General features: G+C 36.1%; 1 protein-coding gene across 3 annotated transcripts in view; it reads right to left on the reverse strand.

The window, feature by feature from the left end:
* The window catches only part of LOC150089511 (uncharacterized), a 258840-nt gene that overhangs the window by 74461 nt on the left and 157320 nt on the right, over nt 1-27059 (reverse strand). For all 3 annotated transcript variants that reach the window (XM_090389530.1, XM_090389531.1, XM_090389529.1), the window contains exons 7-8: nt 24043-24138; nt 9565-9716 (exon numbers count right to left, since the gene is read on the reverse strand). In XM_090389530.1, the coding sequence (XP_090245656.1) occupies nt 9565-9716; nt 24043-24138 (248 nt within the window). The remainder of the gene's footprint in view (nt 1-9564; nt 9717-24042; nt 24139-27059) is intronic.

Here is a 27059-nt window from a genome sequence, read left to right on the forward strand (position 1 = left end):
TAAGTCATATTCCCTCTGGTGTAATGGCACATTTGCCATATCACCAGAGGGAATATGACTTAAAATGATACTGCTCATCACTTTGTTAACGAGAAAACCATAAATTTAAGACAACAGAGACCAAATATTAAACATAACTCATCACCCAAAAAGATGCAATTCCTTCCATATATTAAAAAAGATTACAGCAACAGAATCAGTAGGAATACTGGAAAGATAACCATTCCTCCTGATTAGTTCATCCTTTTCCAAATTAGAGGAGACCAACCAAAACTGTTTTCCCAACCACAGGCCCAGTTAGAATTCATAGGAAGAAACAACCAACCAAACAATAATAACATATTAGTTAATTAGGAGTAACTGTGTACTACATATGTTAGTCTGTCAGCTCTTGTAATGGTTAATTTGCTATGTTTCCCAGAATGAATGATATTACAAGTACTCAAACTTTTCTGTTGCAGCAGTAGTATTGGCATATACAGATATAATGTTGACAGCATTTGTACTCAGTTATAACCTAAAGAAAGTACTTCACCTAACTGTAGGTGGCCACATGCAAAGTAGGCTGTATTACAAAAGGCTTCCTAAAGTAATCCTTCCCTCCTTCACTCTGCCATTCTCCAGAAAATTCTTCACCGTACATCTGTCGCCACTAAACTGTATATGAACTCAGGTTCTTCAACTTTATCTTGTGAAAGGCATTCCCAACTGTACCTTGGATCTGGTATGTTCACTACAAAATAATTCCTTTTAAAGTAATTTCTCCTTTCTTTAAATTTGGCTAATAATTGTTTTTCTTCTTGAATTAGTACTTGCTTTTAAAAAGAAAGTACTGGTTCAAAGTGTGTGCATATTATTTATTTTTTATTTTTTTTGAAACGTTTAAAAACCCTGCTTATTCTTAAATTATCAGATTCCAAAATTGTAATCCACTTCACAATTAATGGACATGATTAAGTTAGACAGTATCTATATATATATATATATATATATATATATATATGCAACAAAATGTGTCTTCATTCAGAATCAATGCAATACTGTCCTTGCTTCAGGGAAACTATTAAAAAATCTCCTTTCACAGCAAGAAGATTGAGACTTGTTTATATCCAATAGCTATAAGATGTATTAGATATATAAAGACATAATATAATTCCACTTTCTGCAGTTATATTGGATATCTATAATCTATGTAAAAAAACCCTTCCTATTTCACCCATTCATTTGCTCCAAATGTTTGTCCAGTTCTTCCTTGAAATTATTTAAGCTATCAACTTCCACAATGACAGATGGAAGTCTGTTCCAGCAATCAACTACCTGCTGGCTAAAGGCAAATTTCCGCACATCTATTCTACAACTGTCTTTCCTCAATTTAAGTTCATCTCCCTCAGGTTTGTAAGCTGAGTAAGAGGAAGAATCCCATCAGCATTGAGCCTACTCACACTATTCAAGGTGTTATACATCTCAATCAGATCACCTCGCAGGTGCCTAGTCTTCAGATGCTGCAATTTGCAGAACTTAAGCCTTTCTTGGTAAGAGCACCCCTTTGTTCCCCTTCTCTGTACTCATTCTAGCAACTTTACATCCTTTCTAAAATGAGGCCTTCAGACCTGTACACAGTAGTCAAGGTGTGGCCTGACCACTGTCTAATAATACAATTCCTTATCACTGCTAGCAAAATTTCTGTATATCACTGACAAGACCCCATGACCTGCTCTAGCAGCCTGTCTGCATTGCTCAGGAAACTAAATATCTGACTGCACGATTACCCTGGGTCTCTTTCATTCTCCACTACCCTGAGTGTAGTACCACACAGTTGGCACATTTCTAAGGAGTTACTGCTACCTAAATGCAGTACTTTACATTTGTTACATTTGTCAATGTTAAACTTCAGTTGCCACTTTTCAGTCTATCTGCCCAACTTTTCTAGATCCTGTTACAGTAGCATACTGTCATTACTATCATTAATAATCCTGCCAACTTTTGTATCATCTGCAAACTTCTACATTAAGTCTCCAAAAATTACAACAGAACAACAATATTATTGTACAGAAAGCTGACAAGGGTGATACAGTTGTAGTCTTCAATAAAATAAATTATATAGGCAAACTTAGTAATATTATATCTGATAGTTCTACATACCAGGTTGTAGAGAAAGTGGTGTTTGACAACTTAATTAAACAATTGAATAGCAAGTTAACTGAACGCAGAAAAAAAAGACTATTTCGATGGCCACTTTAAAATATACTTTATCAACATCATTGATAAATATACAACACAACAATGTTGTATATTTATCCCTTAAGGCTAGGACTAATGCGGTACCAACTCTTTTCGGACAAGTCAAACTTCATAAAATATGATACCCTATTAGACCTATTGTTTCTTACAGAAACACAGCTTTTGCATCGCTTGCGGCGCATCTTTACAACAATATTAAACCTTTGCATTTAACATTAAAGGTTAGTTTAAAGAATTCAGAGATGTTATTCAACCAATTAAAAGAAAAAACACTGAATAGAGATGACGAATTATTCTCTTTAGATGTTGTTTCCTTGTATACAAACGTACATGTAGAATATGCCCTTGACGTAATATGGAACCTTATCAATGATCAGACAATCTGTTTAAAAATTTACCCAGAAATTAAATATTTGATTTGATAAAATTTCTTGTACAAACCAATTATATTAATTTCCAAGATAAAATATACAAGCAGATATTTGGGTTACCAATGGGACTTAGCTTGAGTGGATTGGTGGCTGAAATTTATCTAAATAAGATCGAGCAGGTATACTTAACGCCACATCTCCCATATATAAAGTTCTATGGTAGATATCTTGATGATATCTTAATAATTACTAATAAATATATAGTACAGAAGGTCCTGGATACATTTAATAACATTCACATTCGACTTAAGTTCACTCTAGAAATGGAAATCCCGCATTATAAATCCATAAATTTTCTAAATTTTACTTTAACCAGAGTTAACAAAAACATTTTTTAAAATTTATAGGAAGTTAACCAATACTGGAAAATTTTTGCACCGTTCGAGCTACCACCCTTTTACATATAAAAGGAGCATTATTTTTAACCAGTTTCATAATGCATATAGATACGGCTCTACTCGAGAATACTTATTGGATCAGCTCACAGAACTGACAAAAAGATTTTTAAATAGGGGTTATTCATTAGGTACCATTATGAAGATTAGTTAACAGGCAAAATATAAATTGGAAATGGGTACAACAAATGACAGGGCGGATCACAAATGTTTTATTACAGTTCCATATATACAACATTGGTATAGACAATTTATTAACATATTTAAGAACACCGAATTTAAGATTGTTCCACAACCCATGAGTAAGCTCCATGCTAACTTGAAATATAGGGCATATGTAGTTCCTACGATGGAAGCTCACAATATTCTTTACAATATTTCTTGTGGTGGGTGCAATTCTACTTATATTGGCTCAACCCAAAATTTACTTTTGGTAAAGATACAGCAGCATTTGGCATCAGTTAGAGCAGGTAGGACGGGTGCCTCTGAGCTTGCATTTCATGCAATCACTGATGAACATGTTTCTTTTTAATGAATCCAAGGTTCTTAATAAACAGCGTGAATATTTGAAATTATTAATTGCTGGAACATTAGAAATGAGATTAAATGTTAATTCTATTAATATACGCGGACCTTATAATATTTCGGACTCGTGGACGCTTACGCGCATGCATGAATAGCAATTCATACATTGGTTTATATAAATGATCTCATGTCAGGTGTTGTTAATTTGATATAAAACAGGGGGGATATCGTTTGTGAATCACTTTTGTACTTCTTGCGAACACGGTAACAAACCGAATAAGGTGGTCTCTTAAAAGAAGTTAAATAACAGTTTTAAAGTTTAACTTGTGTGTGAATTAAGTTATTTGTGTCGTCATTTTTAGAATTTCGCGACAATTGTTTTTCAATTTTCATTATGGCTTGTGGTTGGTTGGTTTTTGGAGGTCGGTGGCTGCCGTCTTTCCGATTCCCTTGACGTGATATGACAGTTGAAGGCATGCTTATTTTAATTCATAGTTATTTTAACTTGATTCATTTATGACTACACATGGGGGAGGGGGGTAAGTTCATATTATAATCATTCGCGATTGAGTGTTGAGAGACTAACAGTCCTAATCAAAGGTAGGAGGTTTTCACCTATAATTTAAGATTATATTAATAATAATAGGACTTATTGGGCTTCATAGTCCCTTTTGATTTGAATTCAGCAATATGCACAGATAAATTATAAAACTTTCCATCTTAAAATTCGTCCAATTAACTCCACTAGATAATGCTTCCTAGTCAATTAAACTTTCTTCCAAACTAGTACTAAAAGCTGTTGTTGCAACTTTCTTACATAGTAACCTACTTCCAGGATAAATTTATAATTACTGTTTAACTCTGTTTGGTTTTATCAAAGCATTAAAGTTCACCTGTATTCCATTCTGCTGATTTCTGTGATAACTGCTATTCTGATATCATATCGACCTAGTTGAAGGTATGCTTATGCTAGGACCAGGGTATGTCTGCCGGGGGCAAAGGTTGATGACGTTGTAGAGGGATATCATCTTTTAAGGGCACAAAAGGTGATATAGTTGTACACGTTGGCACTAATGATATTAAGAGTAGGAGACTGGCGAAATTACTTAACAAGTACAGGTCACTGTTGAAAAAAAAGCCGCAAATTAGGGTTGAATTTAAAGAGTCAGCAATTGTGCCCAGACACGATAGGAGGGAGTATATGATGAGAGCCTTGTCGATCAATTCGACCATGGAAAGATTGGTGCAAGGCTCAAAGGGGTAGAATTTTTTTCGGCCTGGTCTGTACTTGTTAACAGGAGAGACTGCTTCTACAGGCATGGGATACAGTTAAATAGAAAAGGTGCAAGAATATTTGTTGATGCCATCGAGGCAGTGTTAGGTGGGTCAGAAAACTGATAGCTTCGGGGAATACAAGGACTAAGAGATTAACAGTAGCCACTGGCAGAGTGAAAGTGATTCTTGCACTGCTTCTATTGGAATGAGCAGCAACCTGGAAAACAAGATGCAGGGTATTTCAGAGACTGCTGGGAGTTACTGCGGTACAAGTAAACACATGGGTTGTGTTAGGGTAGCTAAGAATAGGAACAGATGCATGTATACTTGCATGTACACCAATGCTAGGAGTTTGGTAAATAAATTTGATGAATTTGAGGTATTGCTCAAAACATCAAAGGCAGATATTGTTGGGATATCAGAGACATGGTGTCACACAAATATAATGAATGCAGAAATGGAATTTGGGGAGTACAATGTGTACAGAAAGGATAAACAGTATAGGAAGGGAGGAGGGTTATGCTATTAGTCAAGAAACACATAAAATCCAAGGAAATGAAGCCAATCGACATCGCTGGACAATGCAGTGTCTAGTCAGTTTGGTGTGACATAAGCATTGGGAGATCAAAATTGAGTAGGAGTGTGTTATAGGCCTACTGACTCTGATGAGTATAATAAGAAACTGTACAGGGAAATAGAGTGGGCCAGTAAATCAGAGAGTCTTATAATGGGAGATTTTAATTTCCTAGATATTGACTGGAATTTTTGGGTTGGTCACTCACACACTAGCAAGGCTTTTGTGGATTTATTGGATGACTGTTTTCTACATCAGCATGTTCAGGAGGCAACTAACAGGAGTAATACTCTTGATCTGATTATCAGTAGCGATTCTTCGTGCATTAAGATTCTGCAGAAAAAGGAACCACTAGGTGGCAGTGATCACAGTGTGCTGAAGTGGGATTTACTCAAAGAGGTAACTACCATCAGGGGTAAAGGGAAGGGTTTTTGCTTTCATAAAGGCGACTATGATGGTCTGAGACAGTATTTAAATTCTATACGGTGGGACCAACTGATGATGTTTTCAACAGCAAATTCAAAATAGGAAGCATTCAAAGAATTAATCTTGGAAGCTACTAGGCTTTTCATACCAACTAAGAAATATTGTTCAAGGTTTAGGCCTAAATGGAGGTCAGATGAACTAATGAGACATGTGGCAGAGAAGAAAAATGCATGGGATACATATAAATTAATGGGTCACACGAAAGCCTTTATTAGATATAAGCTGGTCTGTAACCAAGTCACAAAGGAGTTTAGGGAGGCAAAGGCAGATCACGAGAAATCTTTGGCAAAGGATGCAAAGAAAAACAGCAAAGAGCTCTTTACCTATGTAAACTCTAGAAGGAATGGGATGAATCATTTGGTCCACTTGATATCGATGGTTCAACTGTTAATGATCCTGCTTAGGTAGCTAATACACGAAATGAGTATTTTGCATCTATATGCACACAGAAGTTATTGAAGGAGGGGAATGTCAGAGGTGAATTAAACTCTGGCAGTGAGCTAGATGATTTTGTAATAACTGAGAGCAAAGTGGAGGAAAAAATTGTTGAGGATAAACATAAAAAAGGCACCCGGGGTGGATGGGATCTATCCAGTTATATTAAAGGAGGCAGCAAAAGAAGTAAGCAAACCCTTAGCCATAATTATGAGAGATTCTTTGGACTCAGGGGAGGTACCCATAGACTGCAGATGTGCAAATGTGACCCCAATTCACAAAGGAGGATCACAGGCTGACACACGTAATTATAGACCTGCGAGTTTAACTTCTGTTCCAGGAAAATTAATGGAGGGACTGTTTAAAGAAGCACTGCAGAATCATCTAGACAAGACTTCAATTATAGCTCGGACATAGCATTGTTTTGTTAAGGGAAAGTCTTGCCTGACCAATTTGATTGGATACTATGATGCAGTCACAAAAGAACTGGATGCAGGGAATAACTTTGATATTATATATTTGGATCTTAGAAAGGCTTTTGATACTGTTGCACATGGAAGACTGCTGCACAAATTGGAGCAGTGTGGCACTGTAGGCAAATTGCTGCTATGAATAAAGGGATGGTTGAGGGGGAGAAGACAGAGAGTGGTAATCAATGGACACTGCTCATCGGGGACTAATGTTATTAGTGGAGTCCCTCAGGGTTAGGTGTTGAGTCCATTGTTGTTTTCTGTATTTATAAATGATATTGATGATGGTATATCAAGCTTAATGTCCAAGTTTGCAGACGATACAATGGTTGGCAGGGTTTTTAAGGACACTACTGACGCTATTGCTGCTGCAACAGGATCTGGAAAGGTTGAACAGATGGGCTGAGAGGTGGCAAATGAAGTTTAACATTGACAAATGTAAAGTACTACATATGGGAAACAGTAACCCCAAAGCAATGTATCAACTCTGTGGTACTACACTGAACAGTGGTAGAGAATGAAAAATGAAAAGGACCTGTGGGTAATTGTGCAGACAGATATGAAGTTCTCTGATCAGTGCAGATGGGCTGCAAGAGTAGCTCATGGTGTCTTGTCAATGATATACAGGAATTTTTCTAGCAGGGATAAGATGATTATTACCTTGTATAAGGCAATGGTCAGGCCACACCTTGAGTACTGTATACAGGTCTGGAAGCCTCATTTCAAGAAGGATGTAGAGCTGCTGGAACGATTACAGAGAAGGGCAACAAGATTAGTGAATAGAACAAAGGGTTGCTCTTACGAAGAAAGGCTTAAGTTTTGCAAATTACAGTGTCTGGAGACTAGGCACCGGCAAGGTGATCTGATAGAGGTGTATAAAGCCTTGAATGGCCGTGAGCATGCTCAAGGCCAATGGGATTCTTCCCCTTGCTCAGAATAATCACCTGAGTTTGTTTGTTATTTGGTTTTTAGGAGCATTCGCAACTAAGGCCATATTGCTCCGGGATATGCGGTGGTCATTCCCTGACCTTTCCGCATCCTCCATATTTGGTGGTGACGGGCCCGAACCCCTGTCTAATCAAGAAGCGTGTGCTATGCACTGCTGCTCCTTCCCACCTCTCTACAGAGGTGCCAATCACCTGAGAGGGCATAAATTCAAATTGAGGAAAGACAGACGTAGGATAGATGTGCAGAAATTTGCCTTTAGCCAGCAGGTAGTTGGTTAGTGGAATAGACTCCCATCCCTTGTTGTGGAATTTGATAGCCTAAATAAATTTAAGGCTCAGCTGGACAGATATTCGAACGAACGGAGGGGTGAAATGGGAGTGTTTTTTTTTTTTTGGCTGATGCTGCATAAGCTTGCTTTCTTGCATCATATGCCTCTACTAATGCTAGTTCTTCTGCTTATTCCACTTGTTTTAAGCTTCTCTCTACTCCATATAGTTTAAACTTCTAATGTTGATAGTGCTTATCTTGATAGTTGTTCCAGTAGTGTATTTAGTATTGTGAATATGGCAAATACAATGATGGGATGTCATCCTAGCAGGTATGTATTTTGCAGATTGCTTTGTTCTACCATGGTAATAAGTTTACTAAACTTATACTATAACAATTTTATAATTCTAGTGATATTGTTCCTGGAGAATTCAGATTTGAATTAATCATATCAACTGTTAACTAAATAAACAGCAAAATTTGCATTTTGCACATTTGGTATTTTAAGTTAGCTGGCAGAGGGCTGCAATCGAGTTCGTTTCTGCTTATTAGTTAATTTTCTTGCTTTGTTTTTGCCTTAAGTTGTATGGGGGACACCAGTGAAAGCTTGGCTGTGTTTCAGCACCACACACACACACACACACACACACAAAATGGAAATACAACCTTCTGGGTTTCAGCAGGTGTGGGTGCTCCCCCTGAAGAAATGCCTGTGATAACCATATTCTTTCAATTCTCTTATTACTTTATGATTTTAGTTTCTCTTATTTGAGTCTGCTTTTGTCTTTGGGGAAAGACTTTGCATAATGTAAGTTCTGCCATTATGCCAACCTCACAAAGGTGGAGGGGCTCTTTCCGTGGCCCAGGTAGGTTCCTTGTTTAATTAATTTGGTTGGCTTGTTAATTAATTATTATTATTTTTTTATGGTAACATCAGTAGCTACCTAATATATGTAATATGCTGGAATTCCAGCATTATTACTTACACATAGTTAAGAGTGATTATTTTGATTAAATATATTTACCCAAATAAAAATGTCTTCAATTAAAAACGTGTTCATTTATGTAAATATACTACATAAGTTCTCTTTTTTTTATTTTTTTTATCTGAAGTTATTATTTTGCATCTATAATTTTCACCACTGACCTAAGTTAAACTAAAATGTATAACAAAATATATTTCACAAAAATAACCCCCTGCTTATTATACAGAGTGAACTGAATTAATGCAAATTAGTGAATTAATTAATAGAAGGGCAATTCTGATAAATTATAGTTGTGTTGTGATATATATATATATATTTTTTTTTTTTTTATTTCAGCAACAAGACTATGATCTTTTGTTAGTATTTGTTAACTGTGACAATTATTTAATTGTCACAATTAACAAATGGTTCATTTAGAAGCATTAAGTTAAAATGCTCAAAATAAGCTTTTAATCAATAAATCGATAAATTTTAATTAATAAATAATCAATAAAAAAAAGTAATAATGTAGAACAAAAAATTAACACTCACTTGTTTTTCCAAAAGCTGCTTAAGACATCTGATAAAATAAAGATAACAGTAACAAGCAATAGTACAGCTTGTGATACTAAACCTATTCTAGATTGATGAAGCTGAGAAGTATCTATGAGACGCAAAGAGTCTTCAGTAAACTGTCCTCGAACCTTGATGGGGTGAGAGTAGAAAATATACTATATATTCCAAGGGAATGACTAATGTACACCAATTAAGAGAGACAACAAAGGAAAAATCTTTAAACCAACAGTCAAATCAATATAAGAATAGATCCTTTCACTATAATTTTTCATACTTACGTGATGAAAGACTGCTATATCAAGAGCTGGGGAAAAACCTGCTATGATGGATTCTTGAAATAACAAATGACAGGCTAAAGTATTAAAATGTTAAAGAAAATCTGTTTTCTATTTTCCTAATCTTTGCTGAAATAAAAGTAGAAATACAATTGATGTAGTATTTTGCATATGAATATTTGATGACATCTTGTCCAAAGTTACCTTTGGACAAGAAGCAGGTTTCTACTCTTATTCTGTTCAAAATACTGCTTTAAAATTGTTGTGAGCTTTAGTTTAGATAGAAAATGAACCTGGAGATTTGGATGCAAGCCAACTGTGATATGCAACTGCAACATTCATATATATATATATATATATATATATATATATATATACAGACGGCCTCCGTAGCCGAGTGGGCAGGAGCGGGAGTGCAGTAGCACACGCTCTTTGAGTAGATGGGGGTTCAAGCCCCCGACTGCTGAATACGGTCAATCTGCCAACTCGCATTGGACCAGCGTGGCAGATTATGGTCCATTTCCCTCAGCATGAATTGTTGAGGAGGCTTCCATCCTGCAGTGGGTTGATAATGGCTGCACTTTACTTTTTTATATATATATATATATATAGAGAGATATATAAAAAATGGAACGAATTACCAAAAAACAATGTACTATTGGGTTCTGGGTTAACATTACGATATTTTCATGATACGATGGTGTCTCTGGAACAGATTGATATCATAAAGCGTGATATACTGTATTCTATAGCTATGCACGTGGTTTGAAATGAGGTATTTATGAATATTTAACATTTATTTTTTGCAATTAATGTTCATATTTTCGATACTTGAAAGAAGAAAAAAACTCGTAAAGCAGGAACTGCATGTATTATTTAACCATATAATAATGTTATTAGTAGATATTAGATTACATGCATTAATATATACATATTGTGGCTGTTCTAATCATTCAGGTACTTAATAATTATTGTTCATGTTTCATACATTTATGCAAGAAACATGAACAATACTAGCAACGCTGCATAATTCATTAATTTGATCAGTTCTTCGGGCACATTACACTTAGGAAACATGATGTCAATCATTCAGAGCATCACAATATTATAATAACTTTAGCTTGTAAAAATATTTCAACATGGGAAGACCTGTCAGTAGTGTTTTGCTTTAAGTTCTGGGCCATCAATAACACTGGATGAAAGTACATTCTTTGCATGCTTATCTCTACAAATTGCTATAAATTTACTATTAAGTAGTAGATTTTCGAAACTGAGGTTAAATAGTAAAATCTGCTATTTAAACTTATGGATCACCAGTCATAGAAAAGATTTTACTGGGTTATGAATTCTGAAGAAATTCCAGAAGATATCAGCATCTGAAAAGAATGCTGCAGATTGTGCCCAAAGGAAGATAAAGCAAGGTATTATTGCCCAATTAGTCCTTTTTAATAAGGCTATATATGGAGAAGAGAAAAGTGACTTTTCAAAGAATCTATGCCTTGGCAAGTAGCAATATCCCTTTCAATAAGTTAAGCAACTCAGGTTCCAAATGATTTTTGGAAAAAGAAAAAAAAAAAAGAAAAAAATGTATAAATCAAGCAATTCCAAACAAATCTATCCTGCGGAAAAATTGCCTTAATGCACTTTATTATGGTATTATTCATGAAATACATGAAGATATTGGAGACGACCACATCTGTATGCACAAAATTGGATAATTTCATCTTATCTGCTTCATTGTAAGGTTCTCAAAAAACAAGGATTGCTCCACAACTGCAAAATACTGACGAAAGCACAGCACACTTAATGTTCAAATTTGCAGATGATACAAAGGTTGGCAAAGTGATTACAACTGCAACAGAATCTAGAAAAATTAGGCAGCTGGGCTGAGAAATGGCAAATGAAGTTTACCATTGACAAATGCAAAGTACTGCATATGGGTAGCATATGCAGTACTCAGAGTACTGGAAAATGAAAGAGACCTGGGGTAATTGTGCAATCAGATATGAAGCTCTCTAAGCAGCGAAGGCAGCCTGACAGGACAGCTCCCAGGTTTTGTCAATGATATGCAGGAATTTTGCTAGCAGGGATGAGGAGGTAATTATCTCATTGCATAAAGCAGCAGTTCCCAAAGTTGCAGCAAACACACAGGAGGGGCCCATGGGATATTTTAAATTTGAGGGAAATAGAAACAGTGATACTATACATCTGTCAGACACCACGTGAACTATTAGCTCGAAGTAGTTCACAGTTTCAACATTATCACAGCTTCAACATTACTTATTAAGTTGGTAAGTTATTAACTACTTAATAAATGGAACTGTTAGATATTTCTTTTGGCCTAGGGTACCGTGAAAAAATTACTGAGACACTAAGGGTGCTGTGAACCTAGAAAGTTTGGGAACCTCTGGCATAAGGTCAAGCATCTTGAGTACTGCATACAGGTGCGAAGACCTCATTTTATTTTAGAAAGGATGTAGGGCTGCTGGAACAAGCAAAAAGAAGGGCAATGAGATTGGTGAGGGAAAAGGGGTGCTCTTACCAAGAAATGGTTCAGTTCTGCAAATTGCAGCATCTGGAGACTACGCACCAGTGAGGTGCTCTGATTGAGATGTTTAAGACTTCGAATGGATTTGATGGGATTCCTCCTCTTGCTCAGACTACGCATATGGGGGGGGGGCTAAATTCAAATTGGGGAAGGGGGTTGCAGAAAAGATGTACAGAAGTTTGTCTTTAGCCAGCAGGTGGTCGATTGCTGGAACAACCTTCCATCTGTTGCTGTTGTTGTGGAAGCTGACAGCTTAAATAAATTCAAGGAAGAACTAGACAAACTAATGGAGGGGATGGATAGGTGAAATGTGAGTTTTTTTTTTTTTTTTTTTTTTTCTGATGCTGTTTAAATTTGCTTTCTTGCATCACATGCCAATACTACTGCTAATATGAGAATGATTCTTTGCAAGTATTATAGAAGACTGAAATTTGACCCATGAAGAAAAAAAATTTGGATTTCTTTTAGTGACGCTGCTCCATATATGATTAAAGCAGCTTCTGCATTCTAGGTTTATATCATATTCTAACCGGATTCACATTACTTTCTTAGAAACACTAGGTGCCTGTAAAGAGATCAGACTGAGGTGTTTAGGGCTTTGAATCAATGTTTGTTTTTTTGGTTTTTAGGAGCATTAGCAACTAAGGCCATATTACTCCGGGATATGCGGTGGTCATTCCCTGACCTTTCCGCATCCTCCGTATTTGGTGGTGATGGGCTCAAACTCCAGTCTAATCAAGAAGCGTGTGTAATGCACTGCTGCTCCTTCCCACTGCTGCGCTACGGAGGTGCCTTTGAATCAGTTGAGTAAGCTAAATGGTGATGGCATCCTTCTTCTTTGCTAGGGAAACACACATGGGGGGGATACAACTTTAAACTGCGGAAGGATGATTGCAGGATAGATGTCCAGAAATTTGCTTTCAGCTAGAGGGTAACTGATTGTTGGAACAAACTGCATCTGGTGTTGCTTTCTTGCATCATTTGCCACTACTAATACTGATATTAAAAAACTCCTATATCCATAGCTATTTAAAGCGATACGTAATCTGGTTATGTGCAGCATTGTTTTATGCCAAAAATTTTGATTCCATAAAAAAAAAAAAAAGTTGTTGATGCTTTGGATAATGTAGATGCTACAACTATTGATGCTAATTAGGCAATTCTTTATAATTAAAATTGATTAAAATATTTAAAAAATTGATTGATTGAATAAAATAACATTTGCTGTTCAACAGTGACAATTTTCTTTGATTACCTAATTTTGTAACTGAAAAAACTGAGGCAAAGGAGAGAAAATAAAATTATTTGATAACATTTAAAAAGAAAATGACTAAAGAATTCATTAAGAAAAATATAGGATTTCATTAATGGAAATGTATAAGAACCTCCATTTTAAGTAACAGCTTTGATGGTTCATATTTTTAAAATTTGGTCCAGTTGCTTTCATCAAGTTTAATATCCTGTAGCTTTGTTTTGATTCCTTCTTTCAGTTTTGAATCTGTTAAATTGGGAAACACTTGTCTTAGGTAGCAGAATCCACTTCAATCTTTATCCAGAGCCTTAAAATTCTTTATTAATACAAGCTTTATAATGTAAATATAAAGGTATCACTTTTTGATACGAGTAGAACACATTTAATATAACTTTTCCCTGGTAAAAATCTCTCCCTCTTTTCCCATTGCTGCCCAATATAATGATGTTTTTCTGTTGCACAATTGTCCCACAAACATAGATAACAACAACAGTATTTTGTGAAACCTCCCTACAGACCAGTAAATAATCCAATTACCTTAAGATAACCACACACATTACAAGCAGTCATGGTACTTTATTGCACTTCGGATCTTGGACATACATTCAAGTTTCTTTGAAGCCAGCAGCATGAAGTAGAGGAATTAATGGGATTGCATTTCCACTGTGCAGCAAAACTGCTTTTAAACTTAATTTTAAGGCATCAATAAATATTTGCCATTCATTAGGATTTTTTTTTCAAGACCCAGTTTGTTCAGAAGACCACTATCTTTACAGAAACACATTACCATCTTCCATAACAAAATATTCTGAAAACACTTTGTAATGTTTTCGATATACAGGTGACCCGCGCTTAACGCTGATAATTCATTCCAGAAAAACAGAGCGCTAAGTGAATCCACGCTAAGCGAGCTCCGCATTCCCATAAGGCAACATATGTATTTGTGAGTTGCGGTCGGTGCCATAAGATATTTCCTAATCAATAATAAATGGTAGTGAAAAGATGCACAAATGTCGGTCAAAATATTTAATATTTAAATATTTGTACGTATAAAATATTCTGCATTACATACATATATAATTATTTGGTAACTATTTATGTATCAAAATTAAACTTAAAATTACAATTAAAATCATGAATTTAATTGATCTAAATTGATTTTAACTGATTTAATCTAATTGATGAATTTAATCAAGAAAAATGTGTCGATTTTGGGTTGAACTTTGGCCCTCTTCCAAATAAACTAAAAGGGGTATTAATTTTAAATCACCGCAGCGTTACCACCCAACAATAAAGCAAACCGATCCTTCGCTGCTTTGAAACCTTACATGTTTTTTTCTTCTTTCAATATTAAACTTCTTTTAGGCATTCGTTTCCACAAAAATCCTGCTTCATCTATGTTAAAAACTTGTTGAGAAGTATAACACATAATACTCTTCTCCAATAATTTTAACAAGTTCTTTTTTTGAAAGTTTTGGCTCCTTGATCTGCACTTGCAGCTTCTCCATGGATTTTAAATCTATTCAACCAGCCCTTACTAGTTTTAAATGGTTCCACGTTTTTTTTTTTTTTTTTTTTTTGTAGGTGAGTTTTCTTCAGATCATCATATTGGCTAATCTCTCTTTCTTTCTTTCTTTCTTTCTTTCTCTCTCTCTCTCTCTCTCTCTCTCTCTCTCTCTCTCTCTCTCTCTTTTTTTTTTATAATATTTAACTTAACTGAATTCTGCATTGGAATATTATCTTCAATAAAATTAGAAAGTCTTTCCATTTCAATCCTAATAGCCGGCCTAGCCCTAGTTGCTTGCAGCTATCTTTCCCGCTGCTAAAATTAATTCTTTGTTTTTTTTTTATAATTGTTCTTACAGTTAAACTTACAAGTCCTAAATTATGGCATACATCAGCTTGTCATTGACTGGAATCAACTCGCTTCAAAACATCTAATTTAATTTTCCGAATTCAGTCTTTTTCTTACATTTATAGTCTTCGTACTGCGCTCAGACATTGTTGCTTTTTCATTCTTATCAGCCATTATTAATTCTTCGAAAATGTAACTGCGTTGGTTGCATTAATTATGATACAATGTTCAAGTAAACTGTCCGTTACGCACGATGTCTAATACTGTACTGAGTGATGACTAGACTTCGGATAAATGCATATAACGCAAATATTACAAGCAATATACTTGATCATTTTTTAAAATGTTGATCTCGAAACTACGTAACAAGTCACTGTACTGCAATTAAATTAGCGTGGGAGAAAATTTCACTGAGCTTGGGAAATGTTTTAATGCTGTTTTGCTATTCATTTTTAAGCTATCAACTCCATCAAATGAAACGATTTCGTTAAATATGCCAAAAATGCAATCTGTAAAAGAGCGTTATAGTGATCTGAGACAGCATTATAGTCAGATACGGGTTATAATATAAGAACAGTGTTATAGCGAATCAGCGTAAAGCGAACCGCGTTATAACGGATACCTGCTGTACTGTAATTTTAGTTCCTGCTTCAAGTAACTTCCACTCTTGTAACATGGAACCAAGGAGTTTTACTTGTTCTTTAAATAAGTTTAAATCACAAACTAAGTCATTCAACTAATCTTGCTTAAATTTTTTTTTTATGAAAACCTCCAACACAAGAGGTATTAGAACCTATAGTACTTAGTTCTGTGCATGGGTTGGAGGTTGAGAAGACGAAAGAAGATATTTGTTGACATTACACTTGAACTTCTTTAGACTAATTTTCAGGAAATACATATGAAGGAAGGTTGTTCCAGAAAACAGCATTTGAATGAATAAATGAGGAAGATGAAAAGTTGGTTCTGTGAGTTTGGAGTTGGACAGTAAATGGATGTTGGCTGGTGGCAGCACATGTTCGGACTGTTTTGAAAGAGATAGCAGGAATTACAGAAGCCAATTCAGAAGAATGCCCATGGAAGTATCTGTAGAAAAGCCACACAGCAGAAACAGTACATCTATGAGACAGAGAGTCAAGAGACTCTGTTAGAAATAAGTCATTAATTAACCTAACCACCCTCTTCTGAATGGAATCTAGAAGCCTGAGAGAGGTTTTGGGGGCACCGCCCCAGATGTGGGAACAATATTCCATGGTAGAGCAGATTTGCGATTTGTACAGAGTGAACAGCTGTTTGGAAAAAAAGTAATGCTGACAGCGAAAGAGAAAACCAAGTTTTTTAGATGCAGAGGAAACAATATTTGTAATATGCTTGTGCCAAGAGAGATTCCTAGAAATCAGAGTGTCACCAAAGATAAGCATAGGAGCAGAAGAATCTTTTTTTCAAGATATAAGACAAGACTGAGTTTTAGAAAGACTGAAATCAACTAAGTTGTCTTTGCCCCACTGAAGAATTTCCTGGAGATGGGCATTTAAGAAATTGGTAGCAGATATTCAAGAAGTTGAAGCTGATTGAGCAGGGCAAGGTTTCTCAAACTGGAAAGTGGAATTCAATGTGCTATCACAGCAAAACTAAGGATAGGATTTCGGTAAATCGAAGAAAGTCATTAATATACAAGAAAAAAGAGTGGGGGAAAGAACTGAACCTTGGGGAACACCAGCATTAGTGGAGAAGTTAGAAGACAGAGAGCCATCTACCATCACCCTCAGTGAGCGATCAGAGAGAAAACTGGATAACCAATTACAAAAAACAGTTGGCAAACCATAAGACGAAAGCTTGTTTAGAAAATCTTTATGCTAAACACAATCGAAAGCCTTTGTGATATCAAGAGCAACTGCTTGTGTTTCACTGAACTTTTCCATTGAATTTGTCCATAAATGGATAACATAAGCCAGAATATCACCAGTGGATCGATACTGACGGAATCCATACTGGCAATCGTTGGTCAGATGGAAAAATTCTAGGTAGTTTAAGAGTCGGCGGTTAATTGATTTCTCTATTACTTTAGAAAATAGTAGAAGTAATTGCAATGGGACGATAATTGGATGGGAGGGATTGTCACCCTTTTTAGTAAAAGTTGGAAGAAAAATGGGATGCTAGCAGGTCAGCTTTATCCTTGGCTGAAGTGACAATAGAACCATCTGGTTTTGACAGAGGTGGGAGAAGAGATGGGCAAAAGTTGCCGTCAATAGCTCTGGCAAGAGACCAGAATGCTCGGCTACCATTAGGGCAAGAAGCAAATTTTGTACTCTTAGCCTGTTGAAAATCTAGTTTGGACTGATTAATAACTGCTTTACATTTGTTGCGAGCTTTGATGTAACCAGAAAATGAAACTGAAGAATTTGAAACAAGCCAGTTACGATATGCAACATTCTTCTCTTGAACAGCCTTGGCAAATTTATTGGAAAACCAAGGTTTAGATAAAGAGCAAGATTTTAAGGTGGAGTGTGGGATAAAGGATTCCATTCCTACAAGAATAATTTCACTGACATGATCTGAGCAAATGTTGATATCATAAGTTTTGAAACAGTAATCCGACCAAAGAAAAGAAAAGAAATCTCACATTTCGTGGCTATTCCCAGCCTTTATCTTATGGCTATTCCCAACCTCATTCATGAGGTTGGGAATAGCCATGAGATAAAGGCTCCATTGGAGAAGAGACAATCACCAAGTTGTGATCTGAGGTGCCTAAATGACCACTCACTTTGACCGTGTACTTAGAAAGGTTGTTTGTGAGAAAAAGATTAGGATTGTCTGGTATTCTTGTAGGTAAGTGAACAATCTGTGCGAGGTCATTCGTAACTGCAAAAGCCTCAGCATCTCCACCAGCTGGGTCTCTGTGACTAGAAAACGGAAGCCAGTTGGAGTTGCGAACATTAAAATCACCAAGGAAAATTACCTCACTGCTAGAAAAGTTGGACTGGAGACAGTAAAGTTGCAAAGAGAGGAAGTCAAAAGAGTTCCAAGTGATTAATGGAGTTGGGAGAACAGCAGAGACAACAGATGAATTTGAAAGAATGAGGTAGAGAGATTTTAAGCCAGAGTAGATCAAAAAGAGGAGGTTTCAAATTACCAAATCTCTAACAGGGAATATCGGAATGAACATAGGCACAAGTACCACCTTTCAGGCGAAAGGAATCGTACAGCGAATAAGCTGGGCAACTGAGATGAGCAGTGGTTGAATCAACCGATAACTGAGATTCTGTTAGAAAAAGTACTTGGGGTCTGGCAGACTGTAAGTGGAAATGGACATCATTGAGATTAGAACTGATACCACGTATATTTGTGAAATGAACTAGAAGTGATTGGGAGGTTTAGATCTTTTCACAGATAAGTTTGCTCTATTAGTTTGACAATTCATGGTGTATTCAATAGTAAGAAAAGATGGGGGGGAACAACATACTGTATGAAGTAATGAAATTTTTGGATATGGCGTACACATGGTAAGAATATACCCAGATCCTTGACATAACGTGGCCTCGACAATGCCCCTCGCATACACACTACTTGGACCCCCTCCAGTTACTATCTGGCAGAGTAGAGGCAGCAAGATTGTACATTAGCTGATCCGGAAGACTCCTAGACAGTTACCAATAGGTTCGGTCCAGTGTACTAACTAGCAGCCAGCCTGCATACACCGTTTTAGAGCTGTATCCTCGAAATGTAAGGAAGTTTGGATCTCGCCATGGTGTTCTTCATAACCTCAAAAGACATCAGTTATACTGCATGATGGAAGAGATTGAGAAAGGTTGACCGGAACTTAGCTCTGAAGATTAAACATGGGTTCCACCACTTCAAGCCTCCAATAAGCAAAGTGGTGGTATTGCACCAGTTGATGAGAGTCATCTACCACCTAGAGCATTAAGAGTAGCACATTAAAATTTTCTTTTTTGGTATTCCAAATCTGTTGGAGTGGATTGTCCAACAAAGTCTGCAACACAAGAGTCCTAGCTGTATTCATTACTGGTCCATTTATCCTATGATTTGGGAGGGGGAGATCCAGTGTAGCAAGTCTTCATTATGGGAACAGGCCTTATTGCAGATGACATACTAAGATACTTGATACTGCAAAATGGCAATCACCAGTGTGGCTGTGTGGTTCTCATCACACCATAAGAACAGCATACTTTTATTGTTCCCAGTTAGCAACATCCTCAGATTTGTAGTGCAGGTGGAACTGAAGTTTTGTCCTTATCACCAATCTTGCAACCTAGGTACAAAGAATATGCACATTTTATTCCTCCAAGTTGTCGCTGTAAACTCTCTAGAAGTAGTGGATATTGTCAGGGTGACTCAGACTGTTCCTTTTGCTTCTGTTTAAATATTTTAATAATACAATGCTCAGCAAAACAAGCAATATGCATCAGATATGCAGATAAACTTTACATGTGCTCAAATTAAAACTGTTTTTCTATTACTGAGAGAGAGAGAGAGATGGAGGCTGACAGACAAGGTTGAACATGATAACCATCCCAATATCACTGCCATCAATGAGCAGATGGAAACACTGTTATTTGAAAGCAATACAACAGGTCAGTGTATCATGGATAGACAATTTCTATATACACAGAAACCTGTATATGTAGAAATTGTGATGTAATGCGAAATTTTAAGAAATATTTTCAAAATCTATGCATAAAAATTGACTGCTCTTAGCATACAAAAGTTCAAGATAAATAATGCTGCTGCTTTTAGAAACAGGTATTAGGAGAGATAAATCTTTATTAAAATTTCTCAAATATAAATAAATACACAATACCTGTCAATATATGCAAAATGAAAAGTTCTCCACCAACTGACTCAATGCAAAACACTAAGGCAGTAGGAGTAACTTTTTTCCTTAGAAACTGTACACTAATTCACTGGAAACAGGCAATTTTCTGTATCTTAAAACAGAAAGGACTCATTTTATAAGGATAATCTTAATTCCATTCTGCTCTTTTTCATCAATTAAAAACATTTTAATAGCCTTAAATTCTTATCTATTCCACAACTGGCTAACTTATCCATTTTGCATCAGCACTATCTTCCATTGCAGTAATAGACAAAATTATAATCATCCATCAGAAGGGTTGCAAATTTCTTCTCAATTTCACATATGAAATGGAAGAATTAAAATACACACCTTCTCCAAACAAGAAGAGGAACTATTTCTTCACAGTACAGAAAAGCAAATAAAAACCCAATGGAAGGGCAAATCACAGGTGTTCAGTTTTATTGCTTAGATTTCAAAAGTTTACCCCCTCCTTTTAAGCAAAACAAAGATATGTTAATCAAACCAGCAAAAAGATCCAGACTGTAAGGCAGACACTACAGCACAGCCCAACAAATAATGTGCAATAAAGCTTTCATAACCCTTACTGCATGAAGTGCAGTAACTCAGTGTCAATACTCATGTCTGGACGTGGCGAGTGGTAACATTACCATTTAATTGGCTTTTAATGCCTTTACCACAAATTTTATGGTGTTGCATTCAGCATTTATCATAATGCCACATAGCAGAAAGTCAAAACAACATTTTGTGAAATGTAGTGTCATTTTTATACTTAGTGTCAAAAGTACATTTTACAAAATGTAATTTTGACACTGGGTATTAAAAAAAAAATCAAATAGAGTATCATTTCCTGGGTGCCCCCACGATTACAATATCAGTGTATTACAATCATGGGAACACCTAGGACTGGACGGTCAAAGAGAAATGTTAACAAATCGCACAAACACTAGTAACTTCTAATACAAAACTTATCTGTAGTTCCCCACTGAAAGAAGTCAGTTCTCCTCTTGCTGGCATCTTATAACATTTGCAAGCAGAAACATATTCTTTGTTCCCTGTAATGCATTTGATCACCTACATTACAGACATATCATCTAATAATGAAAGTGTTCATGCACACTGCTCGAATGAATTAACAGAAAAAACTGTTTTTCATGAACAGTTTATTGTGAACAGAGTCACCAAAGGCAAATATTTGATGTAATAGGCATTCTGACATGCAAATTCTGAGTATTCAGTAGAAATTGATCTGCCACCATACAGAGCCACACGTTATGCAAATTATTCATGCCTATAAAAAAATGGGTTGAGACCCCATCACTTCATTCTTGTTTTTTGGCTTGCTCAGTGGGATAGCCACATCTCCAGTACTCAGGAGAGCAAGTCATTGTCATTTAGATGATTCTCTTGAGATGGTGGGCCACTGGATGACTTGAAGCTGGGCAGTTGCAGGTGGCATGTTGGCTTAACGTGTTATGCAGTGTCGTCTCAGCACTATGGAAGCAGTTTCAGGAGGGAGGAACCATTACAAGAGGAGCTAGCCAGGGTCACTCGTGAACTACATCAACTAGAACAGACCGCTATCTGGCTCTAACAGCAAGATGGAACCCTACGATGTTCTATTATCAACTATCTCTTAAGGTTGCTGCAATCACAGGTGAAAATATTTCCAACTGAACTGTTAAGAAGGCTCAATTCAAGTGGACTCTATGCAAGGAAGCCAGTGGTTTCTATTCCATTGATGCCAAACCACAACAGAACTTGTCGAAACTGGTGCAATGAACATGTGACTTGGAGCCCTGACAAATGGGGTACGGTTCTGTTCTCCGATGAGTCCTGTTTTAGCCTACAGATTCTACACATTATTTCATCTGGAGACAATGAGGAATGTGGTACCATCCCTCCAACATCAGAGAAAAGGATACTTACGGTGGAGGTGGTGTTCTCATGTGGGGGCAGAATAATGATCAATGGTGCACCCAGCTTCATGTTTTTGCTAGGGTACTGTAACTGTGCAGAGGGTACTGAAAACAGATCCTCAAACCCTATGTGCGACTTTTTAGGGTGCAGTTCACCCAGATTTTCTTTTCATGCACGACATCACCACTGCACATAAAGCTCAAGTGGTAGAGGAATAGCTTGAAACAGGAGATATCCAATGACTTCTGTGACCAGTACGATCACCAGACTTAAATCCAATCGAACATGTATGGGAAGCCCTTGGGTGTCGCACTGCATGCTGACAGCCAACTCCTCGGTCACTTGGTGAGCTAAGATCTGTGCTAGTGGAAGAATGGGATTTGTTGCCACAGAATCTTATAGACACCCTATATTGAGCATGGTTCACTGCTGAATGGGCCCATATGCTGTACTGATGTCACGTGACCAGATGTTCGAGCATCTTGTAACAATTTCTGTAATGTAACCTTTTTGGTAATTCTTATACAACCCTATATACCAGTCCAAAGTTTCTCGCTGTCTCCTCATTTCATCGTTATTCTATGGAATATCACCAAACCAAATTTGGTCTCGCTTCATTGCAAGCTGCACGAGTTAGCATTTTCTACGTGTTCTATTAATTTTGTCAAACTTACAGTGGAGGTGGTGTTCTCATGTTAGGCGGAATTATGATCAATGGCCATGCCATTCTTCATGTTTTTGATAGGGGTACCGTAACTGTACAGAGGTAATGAGAACAGATCCTCAAACAATCCTCAACAACTTTTGCGATTTTAGAATTACATGATAATTTTACTCCAATCTTACAACTGCACCATTCTTAACAACATAATTGTCTTGGGCATGTTAATTTTCTGTAAATTTTCTCAAGCAGTTTATTATTATATATGTTGCACTAACACTTATGTGCATCGCTTTTGCTTTTTTAGTGTTACATGATAATTTCCCTGCAATCTCACACTGTTGTTGTTATTTGGTTTTTAGGAGCATTAGCGACTAAGGCACACGCTTCTTGATTAGACCGGGGTTCGAGCCCGTCACCACCAAATACGGAGGATGCGGAAAGGTCAGGGAATGACCACCGCATATCCCGGAGCAATATGGCCTTAGTTGCTAATGCTCCTAAAAACCAAACAAACAACAGCTACGCACTGCTGCTCCTTCCCACTTGGCTACGGAGGCGCCTGTAATCTCACACTTGCACCATTCTTAACAGCATAACTGTCTTGGGCATAGTAGATCCATAGTGGACTTACAACTATCATCATACCACTGGTAAATCCATTGCTTATTTTTTTATTTACTTCAGATATTGCTCCCATAAACAAATTGCATGCAATGATAAATATAACATCTAGGTACTGCAATTAAAAACCGCATCGCAACACACACTGCATTGATTTGCACCTCTCTCACATGAGTATCGTACAGTTTATTATACACATCACACATTTTGTACACTGTACCAACCTTAAATAAGTATCTCTATCACATAGGTGTAAGGCGATATGTGTGATCCAGACCAGCTCCAAAGTTCAATGTTTCTGTGCTTCATTTGAAAATTCTTTATACAAACAGATATTTGTTAAACATAATTCAGTCAACATGTTGATTTTTTTTTTGTAAGCATTTGTAATGAGTACTACACTGCTCTTTGGGTTCTGGAACACAGACTTATTACACACTCAAACAGATGCACCAAACAATTACTGATATTATGTAAATATTACTTACCTTAAAAAATACTTCAATGCCATATATAAGAAAGAATATGACAACTATAAACATCAAAAATGCATAACAGCTGTTAAAAATGATAGTATACAAGTTCTGAAAGAGAAAAACAACTATCATTTTAAAAAAGCAAAAACGACTCTGCAATATCATTAATACTCTCATTACTCAGAATTCATTTACCACATCTTTCCCAAGAACAGTGTGATAATTGAAGTTACTGACAATGATTAAAATTTAAATAAATTAGCATTAAGATAGAAAGATATACTTAATTAAATAAACATTATCTTATTTCAGTAATATAAATTACAAGTTTAATTACAAACATCTTTAAATACAATTATACTTATAACAATTGGCTTATATAACACATAGCAAAATGACAGTTTCTCACAAGATTGCTGGAAAGACTGCTTCTGAAAACAGTCTTTCTTTGAATCAACCCGCACATATGAAGGCTGACTATATGCTTTCAGTTCAGTGCAAGGCAGAACTTTCTGGAAACTGTAGTCTAATAGTAGTTGAAGAGTATCATTGATAATTGGAATGAAAAGCACCAAATTACCAGCAGCCTTAATCATATACTTTTTTTAAGATTGCCAATTTTCATTGAAGTCAAGTATCATTATCGGACATCCAAATTTCTCAACATCTTGGTTGGTAGGCCACTTAAGAGTTGGCCTGCATGGCAACAATTCAGGTGGTTCCAAAAATTGAGTTTTACAGAAAATTGAGTCTTAAAACAGAAAGGACTCATTTTATTTTATAAGGATAATCTTAATTCCATTCTGCTCTTTTTCATCAATTAAAAACATTTTAATAGCCTTAAATTCTTATCTATTCCACAACTGGCTAACTTATCCATTTTGCATCAGCACTATCTTCCATTGCAGTAATAGACAAAATTATAATCATCCATCAGAAGGGTTGCAAATTTCTTCTTAATTTCACATATGAAATGGAAGAATTAAAATACACACCTTCTCCAAACAAGAAGAGGAACTATTTCTTCACAGTACAGAAAAGCAAATAAAAACCCAATGGAAGGGCAAATCACAGGTGTTCAGTTTTATTGCTTAGATTTCAAAAGCCTGTACCTCGATTTGCTATCAAGAGATAGCTGACAGTGGAGAATTCTCCCCACCAGTTCAGAGTTCTTCTATTCATTTGCCCGGCATTTCCGAGATTAGGGAAAAATTAAGGTTTCTCCTTACCAAAGAAGCACTCAACTATCCAAATCACATACAGCTCATCATCCTGACATCATAAGGAACAAGCAATTGATGCTACTCTCATCAGAATCATACTATACTTTGGTTTCATGTACTTTCATGTAGACAAAAATGCTCATTATTCTGATCTGTCATACCCAGGAGTATATGAGAGCCACTATAATAGCACAAATCAGCCCTTCTGGACTACCAGCATCGCATTCACCATTTTCCTTCATGCTATTTCCTGTAGATATTTAGTCCTGGCCAGACTAGCCCTCTTCTAATGCTTGCATGCCCAACAATCCACCTTCCCCTTTGTCTCTCTCTGGGCCTATTACCATTCATCTTTGTTTCAAATATTATGTTTACCTAATCTCCTTAAGAGAGATGAGGTAAACTATACCATCTTAAGTTTGCTTCAATTACAAATGACTGGTAACTAACAAGTTATTCCCAAGTTTTTTTTTTTTTTAATTTCCTCATTTGTAACATGATTTTACCATAGCTGTTAGGTCCATTTATTTCACTTGAAGCTCACATTCCGAAGAATAATTTTTTATCAATTCCTTTATTTAAAATGGACTCAGCTTTATAGGTTAGGCTAAAAGGACTGTTATAACATTAACAATTTTTTTTTTTTTTTTTTGACTAATTGCTCTTTTCCTTCAAATGAATTTTTTTAACTGGCTTCCTACACTTCCCTGCTTTACTTATTCTATTATTTATTTCCATGTCTAGCTTTCATTAAAGACTGTTCTAGATAAACAAAATTACTAACTTGTTCCAGTTTTTTTTTTTGGTAATTTAATCCACAATCTAAGCTTTCCTCAATTTTCCCAACTTTTAGAATTTTTGTTTAGTGTAAGTAATTTTCATACCAAATTTTTGACAATCTCCATTTAATTTAATGAGATTCTTGAAGATCTTGTAGGTTACTATTTAACACCACAATATAATCCATGTATAATAATGATCCTATTTTTAACTATTGGCCATATGCTACATCTTGCTGAGCTGGCTAAAATTAAATAAAACAAAATAAAATAAGGTATTCAAATGGACTACTTCCTCACATAGGTACCTCTCTACCTGACTTTTGAACTTAAGCTACAAGCCTCAACTGCACATGGAAGTAACTTATTCAGTAATTCATAACTTACTGACTAAAACACTTTCTGCAGTTCAGTCTAAACTTCTTCACCATAATTTACTTTATGGTCCCTACTTCTGGAATCATTTATAACAGTGAAAATTCTATCCTCATTCATTTTACTTTCATTTCTTATAGCCTTATATGTCTCAATCAATTCTCTTCTTAGGTGCCTCATTTCTAAGCTCTACAGCTAACTCGTATGGCTGCCTTTTTGCCGATCTCACCAGCACATTGTCTGTCTTTAAACTCTTTCACAAAGCGCAATGTCTTTTTTTAGGTGCAATCTCCTTACTTGAACACAGCATTCCAAATGTGCTCTTACAACTCCTTATACAGTGTGATTACAACCTCCCTATCTACAAATGCAAATATATGAAAAGTCATCTTTAAGGCATCACGGACCTTCCTCGCCTATGCTGTTTATGCTGCTTGGAGAATCTGTCCAGCCATATTATAACTCCCAAATTCCTTTCTTTCTCTACTGATTTTAGTTCGACCCCACTAACTGTACAAGTTATTTTGGGGTTGCTATTTCCCAAACCTTGCATTTTTGCTGCATTAAAACATGCTTGCCACTTTTCTAGACATCCCTGAAATCTATTTAAGTCACCCTGAAGAAGCGCGGCTTGTCACTGATCATTAATTAC

The sequence above is a fragment of the Mastigoproctus giganteus genome, chromosome 2, assembly GCF_048544385.1.
Source record: "Mastigoproctus giganteus isolate SK-2022 chromosome 2, ASM4854438v1, whole genome shotgun sequence".
Lineage (NCBI taxonomy): Eukaryota > Metazoa > Arthropoda > Arachnida > Uropygi > Thelyphonidae > Mastigoproctus > Mastigoproctus giganteus.